This window comes from Periophthalmus magnuspinnatus, chromosome 16 (assembly GCF_009829125.3).
Source record: "Periophthalmus magnuspinnatus isolate fPerMag1 chromosome 16, fPerMag1.2.pri, whole genome shotgun sequence".
Classification (NCBI taxonomy): domain Eukaryota; kingdom Metazoa; phylum Chordata; class Actinopteri; order Gobiiformes; family Gobiidae; genus Periophthalmus; species Periophthalmus magnuspinnatus.
Window position 1 is genome coordinate 23,182,309 of NC_047141.1, and position 17,729 is coordinate 23,200,037.

At 36.8% G+C, this 17,729-nt stretch overlaps 1 protein-coding gene across 1 annotated transcript; it reads right to left on the reverse strand.

Annotated features, from left to right (window-relative positions):
- Positions 1-370: 370 nt before the first annotated feature.
- mtbp (MDM2 binding protein) lies at positions 371-17,172 on the reverse strand. The gene is made up of 23 exons (XM_055227709.1): positions 16,970-17,172; positions 16,695-16,778; positions 16,540-16,613; positions 16,205-16,353; positions 15,683-15,741; positions 15,449-15,593; positions 14,802-14,916; positions 13,227-13,325; positions 11,272-11,366; positions 11,054-11,120; positions 10,382-10,496; positions 9,306-9,482; positions 8,770-8,883; positions 8,131-8,292; positions 6,289-6,382; positions 6,053-6,211; positions 5,245-5,340; positions 4,901-5,164; positions 4,625-4,779; positions 4,430-4,539; positions 3,490-3,603; positions 2,657-2,722; positions 371-2,582 (listed from the first exon to the last, which is right to left on the reverse strand). The coding sequence occupies exons 1-23, from the start codon at positions 17,025-17,027 to the stop codon at positions 2,544-2,546; spliced, it is 2,610 nt and encodes an 869-aa protein (XP_055083684.1). The 5' UTR covers positions 17,028-17,172; the 3' UTR covers positions 371-2,543.
- Between the last annotated feature and the right edge of the window lie 557 nt (positions 17,173-17,729).

Here is a 17,729-nt window from a genome sequence, read left to right on the forward strand (position 1 = left end):
TCAGTCATATGCACAGCTAAACAGAACTGTTTTGAGTCTGGATTTAAACATTGTCAAAGTAGAGGCCTGTCTCACATCTTCAGGAAGACTGTTCCAAGTTTTAGCTGCATAAAATTTAAACGCTGATTCCCCATGTTTAGTCCTGACTCTGGGCACCAGCAGGAGGCCGATCCCTGAAGTCCTCAAATTGCGAGATGGTTCATATGGCACTAACATATCGGAGATATACTTTGGACTTAGGCCATGGAGAGACTTATACACAAGCAGAGCTGCTTTAAAGTCTATTCTTTGAGCTACAGGAAGCCAGTGCAGAGACCTGAGCACAGGACTTATGTGCTCATACTTCCTGGTTCTAGTCAGGACCCGAGCAGCAGCATTCTGGATGTACTGCAGCTGTGTTAAGGCTCGTTTGGAGAGGCCAGTGAGCAGGCCGTTACAGTAGTCTAACCTACTGGAGACAAATGCATGGATAAGTCTCTCTAAGTCTGGCTTTGACAGTATACCTTTGATTTTTGCAATGTTTTTTAGATGGTAAAAAGCTGCAGATGTTATTGATTTGATGTGGCTGTTAAAGTTCAAGTCTGAGTCCATTATTACCCCTAGATTTCTAGCCTGATTTGAAGGTTTTAGAGAGAGAGACTGGAGGTGACTGCTGACACTTTCTCTATGTTTCTGTGGGCCAAAGATGATAACTTCAGTCTTGTCTGAGTTTAGCAGAAGAAAGTTGTTTTGCATCCACACACTGATCTGTTGGATGCAGTGGCAGAGTGAATCCACTGGTCCATATTCACCTGCTGCTAGTGAGACATAGATCTGAGTGTCATCTGCATAGTTGTGGTAAGACCCATTATTGCTGCGTATTAACTGGCCTAATGGCAGCATGTAGAGATTGAACAGCAGGGGTCCCAGGATTGAACCCTGGGGCACCCCACAGGTCAGGGACATTTTATCTGATATACATTTTCCAATTTCAACAAAGTACTCCCTGTTTTCTAAATAGGACTTGAACCAGTTTAGTGCCGTACCAGAGATGCCCACCCAGTCCTCCAGTCTCTGTAAGAGGATCCCATGATCAACAGTGTCAAATAATTTCTTCTCTGGTACTCGAAGAATCGATACCAGGATATTCTGAGGCAGGCTTGGCACACACCTATTAGCTCACTGGGTGCAGCAGACCTAGTTATTAATTAATCCTCTCTCTTGTAGCCCAAATCCGCTTATTTCATGAAGTCATTGATTCGGGTCTGCTACTATCCACAGAACAAATCCTGCTTGAATCAATAGAGTAGTTTGTAATAGAAATGTCCCTATCACATTTTATTTCTACACAATGTGCACATTATACTAGGAGTCTACTATTGTTGTGAGTCTATAAAAAGCAGCACAAAGCTTTATTGCTAGTTTTACGGTTGACAAAGCTCAGGCAATTAAAGGCATTATCAACAGATGGCTTTACTGAGTGGCGATGATCCAAGAATCACCATATTGTGAAAATTGGCTCCCCAACAGACAGCCCAGAACTGAGACAGAAATTAACTTTTTACACCTGTTCCTAGGGAGATAGATAAACTGCTTTCTTATAAATTGAAATTTCTGCCCAACCAGATGAGGCTGTTAACAGTTTCACCGGCAAGCATATTCGTCCTTGGTGAAAGACTAATATTTTTGTCAAAATTGCATTTTAGTCTTGGTCTTTTAGGGTAATTTTAATACTTTACTTTGCTGAGAAGAAATTTCCCTGCTAAGATATTCAATGCAAATATAAAAAGCCCCGGTGTCATATTAATGTGAGAAAAGTGGTAAAATAATGATATGTCTGCAGCTTTGGATACTGCAGGGATCTACTAAAACAAGGACATATTTTATCAATATGTGTTTAGTGGCCTTGAACAGGAAGTACTAAAATTCAGCAAACTGTTAAGAAAGAAATGATAATATTGCTTACCAATAACAAAACACTACAAATAAACCAAACCTATAATTTGAGCTAATAAATGGAAAATATGCAAAAAATAAAAGTGGATCATAATAAGGGTATCTATGAGTAAGATATGGAAAAGAGTGTCAATTATTTCAGCAATATTCAACCTTGTCTGTGGCTTCCTTTGATGTGGGTAAATAATAAGTACTGCGGCAGTCTGCCCACACGTTACAATATATATTGTTTTAGGACAAGATCTATTCTAGCTTAACCCACTCATGCTATTCACGGGTGTACTACCCACAAGATAAGTTCATGACCCCTTTATTCTGTAACTGACATATATAGATCAAACACAGGAAAAAGAAAATTATTAAGATACTTACATATAAATATACTATATATACACAGTTCAAAATTATGTTTATCCCTGACTTATATAAAAACATTATATGACTACAAAATAAAATACTGTAGGTGATTCAAATATAAAATGAATCAATTTAAATGAAATTAAATTGTAAAGCCAACTTAATTTGACACTTAAAATTGTAAAATATGTACAAAATACATAAACATAATCAACAAAATAATTTTAAAATGTTCCACTTTAAACTTATCTTCACTTCTTAGAGTATTTCTCCAGCACCCAATCAATGACCTAAAATCAGAAAGTGTGTTAACAAGGAACCAGAGAGAACTAAGTGACGCACACACTGTGATGAGTGCTTTTACTTGTTTGACGTTGCTGCTGGCGGCCTTTTTCATCTCTTCATGCAGACCCCGAGATGTTTTGAGATCCTGAAATCAAATGTCAAAAATGGGGCATGTGAAATGAGACACAGCTAAATTAACAAGGCTGAATTTGTATGGTATAGTTCAGAGATTTAAGTCCTAATATTACGCCAACATTAAAGATTACATTACAAAATTATTCAAAATAAACTGTCCATATTTTCAAATTGCTTATTCACTATTCTAATTATGCATTTTTTTAAACAAAACACCACAATAATGTAGATATTTTGATACACCATGGCATAATAGACTTCATGAATATTTTGATAAAGCCTTACTGATTGCTTCTACCCACATGAGTCTAGTTAGACAGGAAGAGCTAAAACACACACACACACACACAAAAACCCAAAAGAAGGTCACAAATATGTGTAAAGCTACAGTTGGGTAGATTACAGTTTCCCAACGGGTGCAGAGACACCAGAGGGAACATGTGGGCACTTGGCAGGGGGTCCATGAAAAGATTTCAGCTTACAAGGAGGCATAAACTATGTCTTGTTCAGTTACATAAAGAAAGTATATTTGATGTAGAAACATTTTAGTCAGTGTTTACACAGATGAATCCTTTCTCTACATGTTTTTTACAGAATTTGTTAGCATTATGTTATGTGTTCATGCCATAGTTTTGTACATTTTGTTATGACCAAAACTTCTGATTTGTTGTGAGTTACTTTCAACTAAACAGAATATGATCAATGCTTTAGTTTTATATAAGAAACAATGCCAACAAAAAGGCGTCACTGGGGCTGTGTGGGCAGTGCAAAACTAACCTTGAGATAGAATTTGGAGATATCAAACAATCTTTTGCTGCAGGCCTCAAAGCACTTATGTTCAGAAATGATCCCGTGGTGTTTCAGTGTTTTAGCCACCACTTCCTGCAGCATCTGAGAACGCACAAAACACACACACGTATATTTGTCAAAGAACAATCGCAAAAATCAAACATTGGGCTCAGTTTATTCCCTATCCCCCCAATGCTATCCTGGTTCAGAGAAACTAATTTTAGATAGTTGCAAAATGTCTTGACTTCTGGGAATGTCCTTGCACTGTACTACTCATGCCCGGAGCAGTCTTCAAACATACTATTTTACTGGAGGTGTCGGCAGTGAAAAAAAACAAGCACATTCCTAAATAAATACCTGCTTTTAATCTTGTAACTATTCAGAGGGTAGCTATAAATTATTATGAGTAACAGCAGGTTCAGGCTCATAAGCACTAGAGTGGTAACTTTTAAATCTGCTCTGAAAAGCCGCAATCATTATTTGTGAATAAGGTCAAAGGTTCCTTCTTTTGCAGTTTGAATGATAAGCGTGTTTGCAAGAAAATCACAAATCAGAACAAGTCAAGGACAAAATGCAGATTAGAAAAAGAAGAAGAAATCATGGCTCGTGTTTCTGTGTGTAAAAAAATAGGTAAAACATTGGCGGAAGGTATGATGAATTGTAACTCAAAGTGCTTTTACACTATAATTAATTTGAGGCATTCACAGTGATAACATGCAAAACATACTGTAAGGCATGCATCTTGAATTTATTTACATAAGACAAGGTGATTGGTTCTTCAAAAAGACATGCGTACTGGCTCTTGTTGGCAGGCATATTATTTCATGAAAGGGTTTTCAAATAATGTGCTTATACAAAAACATGTACTGTGTCTGAATATTATCTTATTTAAGTAAAGTAATGGGCCAAATGTGGATGTTACACTCACCCTGTTGTGTTTCTGGGAACGGGATTCTTTTGATGCTTTGTCCTCTGTCTGTGTTTGAGTCTTATGCTGTGGAGCTTTAGGATTGTCAGTTGTAGCTACGTTCACTGCATCTGGAAAATATTTGTCACAGAATTAACCAAATGAATCCAATGAAAACATTGGCAACTACATTAAAACTTTGTAAGATGTTTTTACCTGAGGATGAGTGTCCTGTAGAGGAGGAGGTCAGGGCTGAAGTGGTGGACTGAGATCTGCCAGTCTGTCTTCTGAGTGATCGGATTGTAGGGTGTGTCCCACTGCTGCCACTGCTCTGGGAACAGAGCGAGTCACTGCTTTCGGACTTAACGAGTCTTTGGAAAATCAGAAAATGTATTTTTAAAGTGAATTGTTAAACATAATTGTGGATGTCTGGTAAACTTGAACAGTGAGCACTAGTTCTATTACTGTGCTTGTAGTCAAAGGGGTTCATACCTCTTGCGTGGATATCCTACAACAATCTCCTTATCCCATGACCTGCGTTTTAGTCGGGCCACATCTACATTTTGCAGCATCTCTCCATCATGCACACTTCCTGGTTCTGACATCACTGAGGGTGAAGGGGCGGGGCTTAGAGCAAAAGGGAGGGCACCTGGTTCTTTGGTGCAGGTGGTTTGGGTCTCGAAGCGTATCAGACGAGACTGCAGACGCACAAATGACTGATCTCTGTCCAAGGAACGCAGGTTATCCAAACAGAACCTTAAGATTAACAATGTAAAAATGAAGTTTATGGACATGTACCTTGAATGGCTTTTACTCAGACGCACAGTCACACTTACTCTATGCCGTGGTAATGAGTGGCGGAGGCTTTGCTGAAGGGCATGTGTCTGACTTTGCCAGGAGACACGTCTGGTGAGAGCTGGAATACATTATTTCTGAACATAGAAATGAGGGCAGGAAAAGTGAGACAAAAGCAAAAGAAAAGGTGTAGGTCAAGGACAAGGTATAATTTTCTTATAAAAAACACACAACAAACAAACAGCACATTTAGTGTTTAGCACATTTTTCATCCAGTATTCCGAGCTAAGCTTCTTTTAACATAACACTTTATTTTGTGTCGGCAAGACAAATGATTATAATCAAATGCTCATTACAGACTCATTATCATGTTAGAAGCAAGTGAGAAAACTAATAAATACAGAGGTTTTTCATGCAGATAGTATGGGGCCATTTGTTTCATGTCAGAATATAGATCTGTCTTCCTGTTCCTGTGTTTTGTCTCAACTCCCAGTCTCCTCTTAACCATGGCTCACCTCACTCACTGACCCTTCTGGGACAGTGTTAATTTTGTCAAGGATTATTAATCTAGTTCAAGATTTTGTTAACCAATTCTTGAATGTTGTGGGTTTCTGGAATTGAAAAGTGAAATTTGGATCTAGTCTCCACTCGTTTCTGTCTGTTCTGTCTGTCTGTTTAGTTGTTATTATTCAACAAAAATATCTGCACTTTTAGTTGACAAAAATATATTAGTTTTCAATTAATTGTAATTTAGTTTTAGTCAGCAAAAATATGACATTGGCAAAATTATGATGAAAATCATTTAGTCTACAAAGTTAACACTGCTCTGTGATACCACACTGTGCCTACCCTCTGTTCAGCGGCAGTGGCTGGAGCTCCCCGGTGGGCGTGCCGTCAGCCGTGAAGTGTCGCAGCAGCTCTTTGGCATCCAACAAAGCCATAGAGCTCTTCTGACTGTCTTTAGGACCCAGCAGGCTGTCAGAGGACCCTGGACCTAACAGACCAAATCTGACACAAAAATACAACTGAAAATTACCTATAATTTGTGGCGCAATATAAAGGAACTATTAGAATAAACAATTTACCTCTTTTTCTGCCGTCTCCTCTGCATGCTCTCAATGTTATGGAGGACACTTCTTTCAGGCCAGTCAGTCTGCTGCTGAGAGCTTGTTTGAAAATCTGGAAATGACCAGTTGCCACAATAAATGTCTTTGAAATCACATGTTTAAATGACATAATTTATGAAACAAGGAGCAGGTGCTTTATAAATGTACTGAAATTGTGCCCAGTAACTACATAAAAAAAATCTAAACAGCTTATGGTTTATGGCTTATATTAAAACTTTTTTCAATTAAAAATTGAATTCAATTTTTACAATTTAAAGGGCCGGTATTACGCTATTTTCTGCTCTGTTATGTCGTTTCCTCATCAAAAACATAGCTGGAGTTGTGTTTTTTTTCAGTCACATGTTTTACATACAAACCCTGCATATTAAGGCTGAGGCTACTCTCTCAAACAGAAAATACTCCATCTTGTGATGTCATGTGGTAATACAGGAAGTGCTCCACTGTGTTTTTAAACTCCATACACCTTCACTAGAATCATTTGGATAATTTCAGCCCTGGAACTGCCAATCTCTACTGAACAAAAGGTAAAAGGTAGCTGCTAACTTGAAAACTACCACTCCAGGTATATTTTTGATGGAATAGCAACATTATAACATGATTTAAAGCTCACAAGAATCAATTTTGTGTAATATTGTGTAAAATTTTACATTTTAAACAGATTTTTAGGCTTTCATAGTATGCTTCAGTATACACAACCCCCTTTTGTGAGCGCATTTCTTGTTTCTTGGCCAGTATGATGGATTGTAGAGGTTATCAGTTATACCAGGTCACCACGCTGAGCTCTTGGCAGACAGGACCTTGAGAAGGAGAAATCTCTGGCCAAAAATCAGCAACCTTGCATTTTTCTTGTGTTTTGGCAGGAAGATTATATTCTCTCTCACTAAAGACATAATACGCGATAAAACTGGATACAGATGCCTTATTGATAACACAGCTTTTAGTGTAGAGAAATGGCCCAAGGAGTTGAACATTATACAGTATGAAGAGGTTGGACAGCCCACACCACTGTCATTCACGGCTCTAGGAGATGGAGGCAGACATTCTTGATGGATTACTAAAGCTGTTTACTGCACAAGGGGCATTCCTTTTATCAGAGAAGAGGGTGGGAAATAACATGAGCGAATACCTAGTTTACACAGTTTGCACTCTATGTCCATGATATACAGTAAGTATACTTTACTGCAGGGCTGTAAAATTAATACAATTTCAACAACAATTACATAGCCCTATGTATTTCTTCAAGTGGAAAAGTTGCCCATGAATTGTACCTTTCCACTTGTAGAGTTTGTTTACAACAGTCAAAGCAAATAATAGTTTGAATACTTGTGACTTGGATTATGAGCTAAATGACTGTAATCATTAGTTTTTCCATGATCCATTGCCATATTTTACGGTCTGGTTTGCGTGATTAGATTCACCCTCTACTCATTTAATAAATAGTTATTTCAGCTAAGAAAACAAGTATCATATCAAACCTTGCAAGTCGAATGAAGTATATTCATGGCCTTAAGGGGCATTTTTAGCACCATGTTTTACTGTGTGGAGATTTAGCACTGCCTTCAGGCCCTGTTTCTTTTATGGGACGCTATTTATTGTATTACATTACCATTTGTTTTTAAAATGTGACACTTAATAAATTTGTATGAAAAATAAATATGAAAGTCTATTAAATACTTCTATGTTGAATGATCTTTTGGATATATTACTATAACTGGTTGCTGATGGAGAGTTTATGAAATACTGGTAGACATTTTTTTTCTGACAAAGTGGTTTGTGATTTGACCAAGTATGACCTTATACCTGAGTTCTGAGCAGTAGCAGCAGCAGCAGCTCTGGCCTGGTAGCCTGTGTGAGCAGAGGAGGGTAGAGAGGAGTCCATCACCTTCAGACACTGCTCCCTGGCCACATTCAGAAGAGCCTTCAACTCGCCGACTGGCACTGCGGTCGTGTCCTGTCTCTTTTCTAGACACAAAGGAAAGAGTAACCAACAGTACAGGAAGGGATAAAACAAAATGTACTCATATTAAGGGGTGGTACTGAGAGACCATTTATCTACCCATAGGTTTAGTGTTTTAGTAATTCATTCAAATATAAGCCATTGAATCAGAATCAGACATTGGAAACCAACATTTCCCCCTAAAAATAAAAGTCAGATTTATTAGGGGCAAAAATACATACTGCAGTCTGTTGATTTATATACAATTCATATTTAAATGAAAAAGCTCTTCAAGGCAAATGCTAATAATGCTAATAATTTTAAGTTATAGCGCAGGGAATATTGAAAGAAAAAGCAACTCTTCTTAAACTACTGTAAATTAGGAGCAGTCAAACTTTTAAAGATTAAACACAATCAATTATCTCAACTATCAAGGCAAGTTTAATAGTCACCCTCAGCATTCTAGATACTTTTTTATTCAGAAGGTTAAAATAATTACTTACTCAGATATTCCTTAAGAACAAGAGTTTGAACTTGAGCCACCCTCCTCTCTCTCCTGAGCATGTAATCTCCTTGAAGGCAAGGCAGGAGGCGAACTATTTTGCTAACAGCATCTCCTGGAGATGGAAGCAAAAAAAAAAAAATTTTTTTTAGTAAAACTGATATTTTGTGCTGCAATAGCTGAAACAGTGTGATTAGATGCTGAACCATGTTCCATGCTGAGGTGCAACTGGTTCCCATTTATCCATAAACTACATAGTAATCTTCAACAACCCTACCCTTTTAATAACAAAATACTTTGCGACATACAGAGATGCCATCAATTTAAAGACTTAAACTAATCAAAACACAATATCAGTTTTAGAATTACAATTTTAGTCTTTAAATATTTCAAATTGTTTCCAGGTGACTCCATGTTAAAAGACAATGCAGAAATTTAAGGAGCCTCCATTTAAATTCATAAATGCACCCTATGTCTCCACTTCTCTGTCCTCCTACAGTCTCTGTCAGACTCCGTAAAATACCAAAAATGTAATACCTGTCGCAGGTAAAGAAGGCTCCCGCAGCAGCGCCATCACTGTCGTCATGGCAGCAGACCCATTGAGCTGATTGTCAGAGTTCAACATTCGGACTATACAGGCGCCGCTGGGGTTGTCCGAGCCCTGGACCCACAGGAAGTAGTGTGAGCTCTCACCTTTGACCTCAGTCTCAGGAACTGGACAGAGAAAAGAATGGTTGCAATTTATTTTATACTAGACTTTAAGCGTTAAACCTACCTCATTATATACAATGTGATAGTGTATGTCATAATACTGAAATTCCATGTTTGATACATACAGGATACTTTCAATGCCACAATGATAATAAAAAGACTCTTTATATTGGTAGAATGTGATTTTAAACACAAAAAATTACCATGTGTTCTCATACCTGTTCTAAGATTAATCTAAAACTGTTAAGGAAAGGTCCACTTACTTATTGTTTTCAATATAGATACTTAATGAACTTAAATGAGTATCTAGTTTCAATATTAGATTTAGTACTGATCATTATCTGGGCATAGATTTTTTTTTTTTTTACACCTCTATACAGTAACAACCTGTAATAACAACCCAATACCCAAAACCTTCACCTCTAACCTAAGTAAGTACAATGTATTTAGCCACTATTACAGACCGTTAACCAGTGATTTACTTAGAGTTAAATGAAGTGTGTATCAAGTGTAAAAGAAAGTGATCAGAGGAATTAGTGCAGTTACCATTCAAACACCTTTCAACTATTGACTCTTGTAGACTTCTCTCTGTTGTTCATGACTTACCATACTATTACCTAATGAAACATCAATACAACCCTAACAGACACAATAGTATGCAACATCACAGCACACACTTCCTTGGAGTGGAATTCGATTGTGCATTTTGTTATATTTCCTCTGGTGTTTAAAAATTGATTAGTCCCACTTCCGAGTTTGCTTCCCTAGAAGAACATTTTATTTTTTGCAGTATATTGATGATGCATTAGTTAGCAATGCGTTTCCCATGGGAGAATAGTATGGGCTTTCCAAACAATCAATTATCTTAATTGGTTAATGAATAAGGGAAAACCATGTCATACCAGATGATTTTGGTCCTGTGGCTAGGAACTCTCTCCAGCGCTGAGAGCAGAGCGAGTTAGCAGGAGGCTGGATGATTGAAGTGACTGTACAAGAGAGGCTGAACACTGCACCAACCTGGACATGAGCAATACAAGTTACTGGCAAAATTTAACACATTTATTTATATTTATTTTTATATTTATTCACTGTTGATAATGAGACTACTTTAAAGGGCCTGTACCGGATTTTGAAACATAAGTAAAAACATGTTTTAGTTTGAACTGTTAGGCCCACCCATTTTACCACTCAGATATTGCCCCATGACACAGAAACAACTGTCTGGGATAGTCTCAGACAGTTGTTTCCACATCATTCATATCAGTCTACACCCACATTTTGCTTTTTCTTCACAGTTTATAATGCATTATGAAAGGGAATCAACAGTCTGGGATAGTGTCAGGCAGCTGTTATCCCAAGATTCTTAGCAAACAATGTGCCTGATTGACAAAACAGTGTCCCTGCAAGTTGGTCCACTTGTCTAGGTATTGCCAAAAAGCTTTACAAAATGCTTTCGTTATCGTTATAATTATCTGCATTTAAAATACACTACGTAATATAATGGACATTTATTTTTGCCAGAAGAAAATAAACTCAAGTACAGGCACTTTAATCAATTCAAGCCAAAGAAATACCTTTCCACGAAGTGATCTTAATTGTTCTAAGAACAGTTTTGCTTTTGCAGACTTTCCAGATAAGCCTCTGCATGGTACAAGTAAAGGAACAAAACTGAAAGAAGAGGTAATATTTTCTTAGTTTGAAGTAGAGTTAAAATGACACTGACGCACTGAAATAATATTCATGGAGAGAAGTCGTTATTACAGAATGCATTTAAAGCACACAGAAAGGATACAGTTCAAAAGTGGTTGAGGATGGTACAAAGTTGGGCAGATCAGAAACAGAAACCAACTGCACCAGTTCTAAAACTGGAGCATAGTAATGGAAGACCTGTGAACAGAGACAGAGGGCAATGGTAAAATTGAAAAAAGACATTTCAGTGTGTCCTTCAGCTGAAACATTTATGCAACCAAACCTTTCCCCTACATTTAGTTGTTTAGTTGTTTGATAGAAAAAAAATATTTAATTCATTGGTGAGTCATCTTATCCAGCAAAGCTAATTTAAGGTCTAGCAAGCAGGTTGTATAAAGGACCAAAAATTAGTTGTTGACAATAATTGAAAATATTACATTATTTACATGTTTTATTAATGCCACATCACTTATAAATACTGGAACTCATTGTCCTACATATGTACTCATTTAGGACATGGCATAACATAGGCCTGTATGTCTCATTTAGGATGATTACATAGGCGAGTATCTCGAATGTAAAATTATTTGCATAAAATGTGACCTCATGATTTATTGATTTAAATTGAAACAAGAACAAAATTTTAAATCTATACTGCAGCCTATAAAATGGGACGTTGTGGAAATTTTAATGATCTGCAGTGCCTCAATTAAAGTTGCAGAAAAGTTCGGCAACAAACTGAAGCAGCTCTCAATATTTGCCATTTTAGTGTGTATTGTGGTACACTAATGAGTGGAAAGCTAGCAGAATTCTTGAGGCTTACTTTTGATAGAGTGGGGGCGAAAAAACTCTAACCAAAAGTTGTACCCAAACAGCAGGACACGAAGCATCTGCATTGTGTGGGCCAAAAATTCATTGCCTACTGTGTGCAAATGGCTTTAGGAGGGTTTAGGCATGTTATCCCAGCAGACTGGCAATATAAAACTTGTTATAAGTTGTTATTTTTGTTTATGATCATGACCGTAGGCTAGGGATGCACAGTTATAGGTAAAATAATAATCATGGTTATTTGAATATGAATTTTAGTGTTGCATGTTTTGAGATTTATGTCTTCAAAGTAACTGGAGATCACAAAGAGATTTCAAAGGCACACTATGCAACTTTTCTCAAGGAGTGCCCACCACCTGCTTGTCTCCATGGCGATATAATTGCTTAGCCAAGAATGTTCCACAGTACAACATTACACTCTGAAGAGGTTTGAATAGACAATGTTTGGAGCACTAATTGTGATCACAATTAAAATTTCATTAACAATATCGCTGTCTGCTAAGATCACAACAGTACTGCTTAGATATAGAAGTGACTGATGCCGATGCTGTGAAAATTGTTTGTGTTACCTGCAATAACATCATAAGAGTAGTAGTTGTAGTACAATGTCTGCATAATACCAATTTGTGCACACATTTCACACTAACATTACAATGTGTGTGCTGTGCGGATGTCCTGTGGTGCTTGAGGAGTAATGATTATCTGACTGTGAAGAAAATTATCTGTTCTGCTATGTCCTGATGCTATTAGTCTGTATAACTGCAGTGTATATGCACATGTATGTATATGAATGATACATAACATGCAAGACCAGCAGCTCCTGCGAGCTTATTGTATTTGCAATTAATCTACATCGGAAAACTCATTACAGAACAAAATTGCCTACAATTGCTATAAAGACCTTTGCTCACACAATTTAGTATAATGTGCAATCTGACCAACACAAGCACAATGTTTGCCACTTTAAGATAAAAGCATCGCACATAAAATAAAGAATCAGTAAGTGCCTGAGGTGGAAAGATCCTTTAAGTGAGAAATCTATAGTCTAATCTTGTATCTGAGACTAGGGGCATATAGGTACAAGAGGTCATGTTAATGTTTGATTTTTTTCCCCCCAGTATTTTGCCAACTGATTTGAACTGGATCCAATTGTATAAGCAATCAGTGAGGAAGTGAAAATTTGTGCCAGGAATAAAAATCTTTAGCAAAGTCAAAGTTGTAGGAACTCACCTCTTGATGTAGTTTGTGCTCTATGGGGTGAGAAGTCTGGATATGGAATGAGCTGGGCAAACGCAATGAAAATCCATCAAAACGTAGCTCTGAAACATACTGAAATACAAAAGAGGTGGATATCAGATGAAATAATTGGAACTTTAGCAATGCATTAAGTTTTAAGACAGCACACAGCAAGTATAAAAATACTTTAAATTAAAAACTCTTAAAACTAGACTTCATGACGCAGGGCAGTGTAATGCTGTGAACTGCTGAACATAAAGTGATAATGGTTGTTCTTTAGTTTAGAGATCCCCAGAGTATTCTCTTTTGTTCTGCGCTTTCAAACTGTGAAGCTTTACTGACTGCCTGAGCCCACTCATTTCTGAAGACAGCAACTTGGAAAAGGTCACTTGAGTGAAGGAGAAGTTCTCGCTTGCCTCAGCAGCCTCCAAACACAACAGAAAAAGCACAGATAAGTGGAAATGTCTGCTGGTAATGTGTAACCAGTCACCTGCAAAATTCTCATTAGAGACTGCAATATAGTTGTTTTTTTAATATATTGTATCTGTTCAGAAGTAACTTTGCATGTTGTTAGTGCCAGAATTCAGGAGCCAAATCTTCAGGATGGATGAAAAAAAGATACATTTTACAATGAAAAGCAGTACTTTTTTTTGTTTTTTTACACATGGTGTCCTACTTCTGTAGCCACATCTGTCCTGTCCTTTTTTTTTTTTTTTTGACTGTAATTGAGTTTAAGTTTATAAGTTCTTAAAATGTCATATATACTATTAATAAATGACTAATAATAAATAAAGGTAAAATTCTGGCATAATCAGCCATATTCAAACACGCATTTTTTGCTAACCTCCCTTGCCAGCATTGGGGATGAATTAGCACCAAGCTTTCCAATGGAAGCTGATGACAGCGAGTCGGGACAGTTCCCATGACCCTTATGTGACCTCAAGTGAATTCACCATTGCTATTCAGCAGTAGGATAACTCCCAATACCCTGCTGAGGTAAAAATTACTCCATTTAAAAGAAACATGCTCGAAAACATACCCTTTGACTTTGTGTGGACTGAATATTAATTTTTTCATATAAACTTTAAAAAGGTACAAATGCTAAAACAGACTTTAAGAAAACATTGTGTTCTTTTGAGGTTTTTTAGCCTACAAAAAAATCCTGGCCCTAAAGAAAAACTGGCTCCTACATACAGAGCTCAAGCAGTTTTTTTTTTTTTTTTTTTTAACACAACCTTGAATAATCCTAAACTCAATTAAAACCTACATTCTGCATCCTTCAAAAGCTATCACAAACCATGTTCACCTTCTCATAATTGGCAAATAGCTTTACCAAAAAGGGTTGCAGATTGCAAGCTGCAAAAGCACAAACACACTTAACCTGAAATTTGACCTTTCTTCTCAATTTTATGCGATCTTTTTCTCTCCAAAGCCTAAAGTTACAAAACACATTATGCTCTTTGTAACATTTACCTTTTAAAATATCCACTGATATTATGATAAACTTTCTGAGTGAGTTATAAATAATCAACATTGAGAAGGCTCACGATATGGCTCCAATTTTGTTACCTTTTTCTCTCTAATAAGCAGTGCCCCTCTCCACATTTCTCTACGGTCAATACAGCTGTCCAATGCTGTGGGCTCCACCAGACCAGCACTCAGATACGAGGCCGCTCTCTGCCACCTGTAAGAAGCAAGCCATCAAAGGCTTCATTATGGACTGAATTTTGAATTTTTCAGTGTGAGGAGGCAAGATTAATATTCTTCAGATGCAAGGCATACAAACATATAAACTATAGTTAAAAAACAACATTTGTAATATCTTGTATAGTATTATCAGCACATGTTTCCCATAGATTACAGGTAGACTATGGTGGCACAAAAAATATAATAATTTAATGTCATGTCATTTGTGGAGTACAAATGTCACTTTTTGCCCTGTATAGTAGCCCTGTAAATGTTTATGATGAAAGAATGGGCATTAAGAAGCGATTTTGTATGAAAATGTATAGTCCAGGTGTTTTAAGACTAAGCCAGAGAATTTAAGGCTATGGGGGCCCCCCATAATGGGAAACAGTGCAGTAGCACATCCAATTTTATTCTACTAACTCCCCCTAGTGGTTTGAAGGTGACACGTATCGCAAATGTACACTGAACATTTACAGTCAGTACCATAATCACAGGAGGATTATGTTTAAAAGAGGGATGATACTCACACACTGAAGTGCTGTGTCGCTATGGTGATTTGAGCATTGTGCCAGCAGCTCATGTGTTTAAGAGCTCCCAGCAGAGGCAGCAGCTCTTTGGGAGCAGGAGGCTGAGCAGAAGAGCCCAGCATCACCACGTCCAACAGTGCTTTACCTTTAAGTAAAGAAAAGGTTTTCAATTATTCATTTTTATGCAAAATATCAGTTGGAATCTTGAAAGGCCCGAAAGGAGTGACACTCTACCTGGAGGCGGGAGCTTGTCTGATAATGAATGTAATCCTTCAGCAGCTTCATCTAAAAGCCTGTTTTAAAGAGAAGAGCAGCTCAGAAGAACAACTTGTGCCAACTTCATTATTCATGTTTTACTTTTTGTCAAGTTTTTGTTCAGAATGACTAAACCTATTTTAATTGAGGGGTCAAAAAGGTTTTAGTAGGGGTGAGCAAAATTTACAAAAAATAATATTTAAATTTCTTATTTATTCATGTATTTTTAGTATCCTAATAACAATGTTCAGACTATATTATGTCGACCCAACAGAAATGTGCATGTCTTTAAATGTCAAATGTCAAATGTGAAATGACAAAATCTAAAACATAATTTGATGATATATCCTTATTTGGAAGTTTACAACATATATATTTTATTCCATTTTCAATCAGCTCTTATTGCAAAAATGCACTTGATATTCAAATTTTGCACATCTTCAAAACAACATTCAGCACATTTTTTTTCAACATTTTTTCACCTCCATGTCTTAGACTTACTCAGTCAGTATTGCCTCATCGACCTTCTGACCCAGTGCCTCCTGATCATTCAAACAGCCAATACACAGATCCATGGTGGTGGATATTTCTTCTTCACTGTGCGTCTTCTGGCGACATGTACCAAGCTCTTCCCATTCAGAGCTGCAGAACTACACAAACATAATTTCATAATAACATTAAAATTGTACATGACAAAGTGTGTTAAACATGTATATGCGTTGCTTATTGACACATTAAACATTCATTTAATTAACTCTGTTTCTGTTTTAAACCATATCACAAAACAGCAATTAATAGCTTCATAATTTCTTTTTTTCTAATTTTCTTCTACTAACCTGTGTAAGTCCTTGACATGCCTGAACAGCAAATAACCATTTTTGAGTTGAAGGGTTTCCACTGAGGGAACAAGCTAAACAAAGAGATAATAATACACATTCATATTATTTTTGGCATAGTTAAAAAAAATATATGATGAAACTATATTACCAACCTGGAAATGAGGGACTCTGATTGAGTGATCCAGGCGTTGAAAGATTCACAAGATTGTCATAAATTTGTTGTAGTGATGCTAGACCTGCCATTAAAAATTATAGCATCATCTCCAGAAAACAACCCTTGATATTAGTAACTTGGGCAAATATTATAAAAGATATTAGGAAATAATAAATGCAGTTATGCCAAATGTCACTGGTAGTGTTATTGTTGTAGCTACAAGTTAGCCTGAGTTAGCTTAGGGTTAACCTCACAATCTGCACAGAAACTTACTGTCTTGCAGGTTGTCGTCGCTTGGGCAGAAAGATACTACCAAAACGTAACGATCCATCTCGTGTTTTCATAAGTTAAGGCAACAACTTTGCACTCGTCTGCAGCTAAATGTTCATAAGTTTGAAGACTTTTCGCGCACTGTCAAATTTCCCACCAACTCTTCTTCCTCTCTCAGCTCAATACTACATGGCACATCACCGCCCCCTGCTGTTCAAAGATTGTATAAACGTTTAGTGAAAAAATGTATTTAAATAGCCTAAAGTAGGTTGTTCTCAAACTTTTCACAGCAAGAACCAGATTTAAACTTTGGCCATGGTTTAAAACTATTATAGGCCAGGTTTAGTCCTCTTTTAGACAAAGTAGGACTAACCCCAAATGCGAATTGCTTATTGTAAATTAAACTAATATAGAATTACAGAGGAGCCTGAGTATTACCAGAAGCCGTCTGCGTACCGTAGGCCTTCCAGCATTTTCAGAAACATTGGCATAAATGTAACCACAACTTTAGTGGTCATTTCCTAAGTGAAAAACATAATTGCAAAAAGATATAAAACTATAGAAGGTAATTTTCCTTTTCACTTCTGCAAGCTATGACAAAAATAACATAAAACATTGATTATATATATTTGTATTTTTATTGCAAAGTTATATGATTTTGTAATAACCTACATACACACTAAAACACAAAACTACAAAACACCTTAGTCCTGTGTCAAAATTAAATAATTTTTGATATCCTAAAAAAATAGAATTTTTTGAT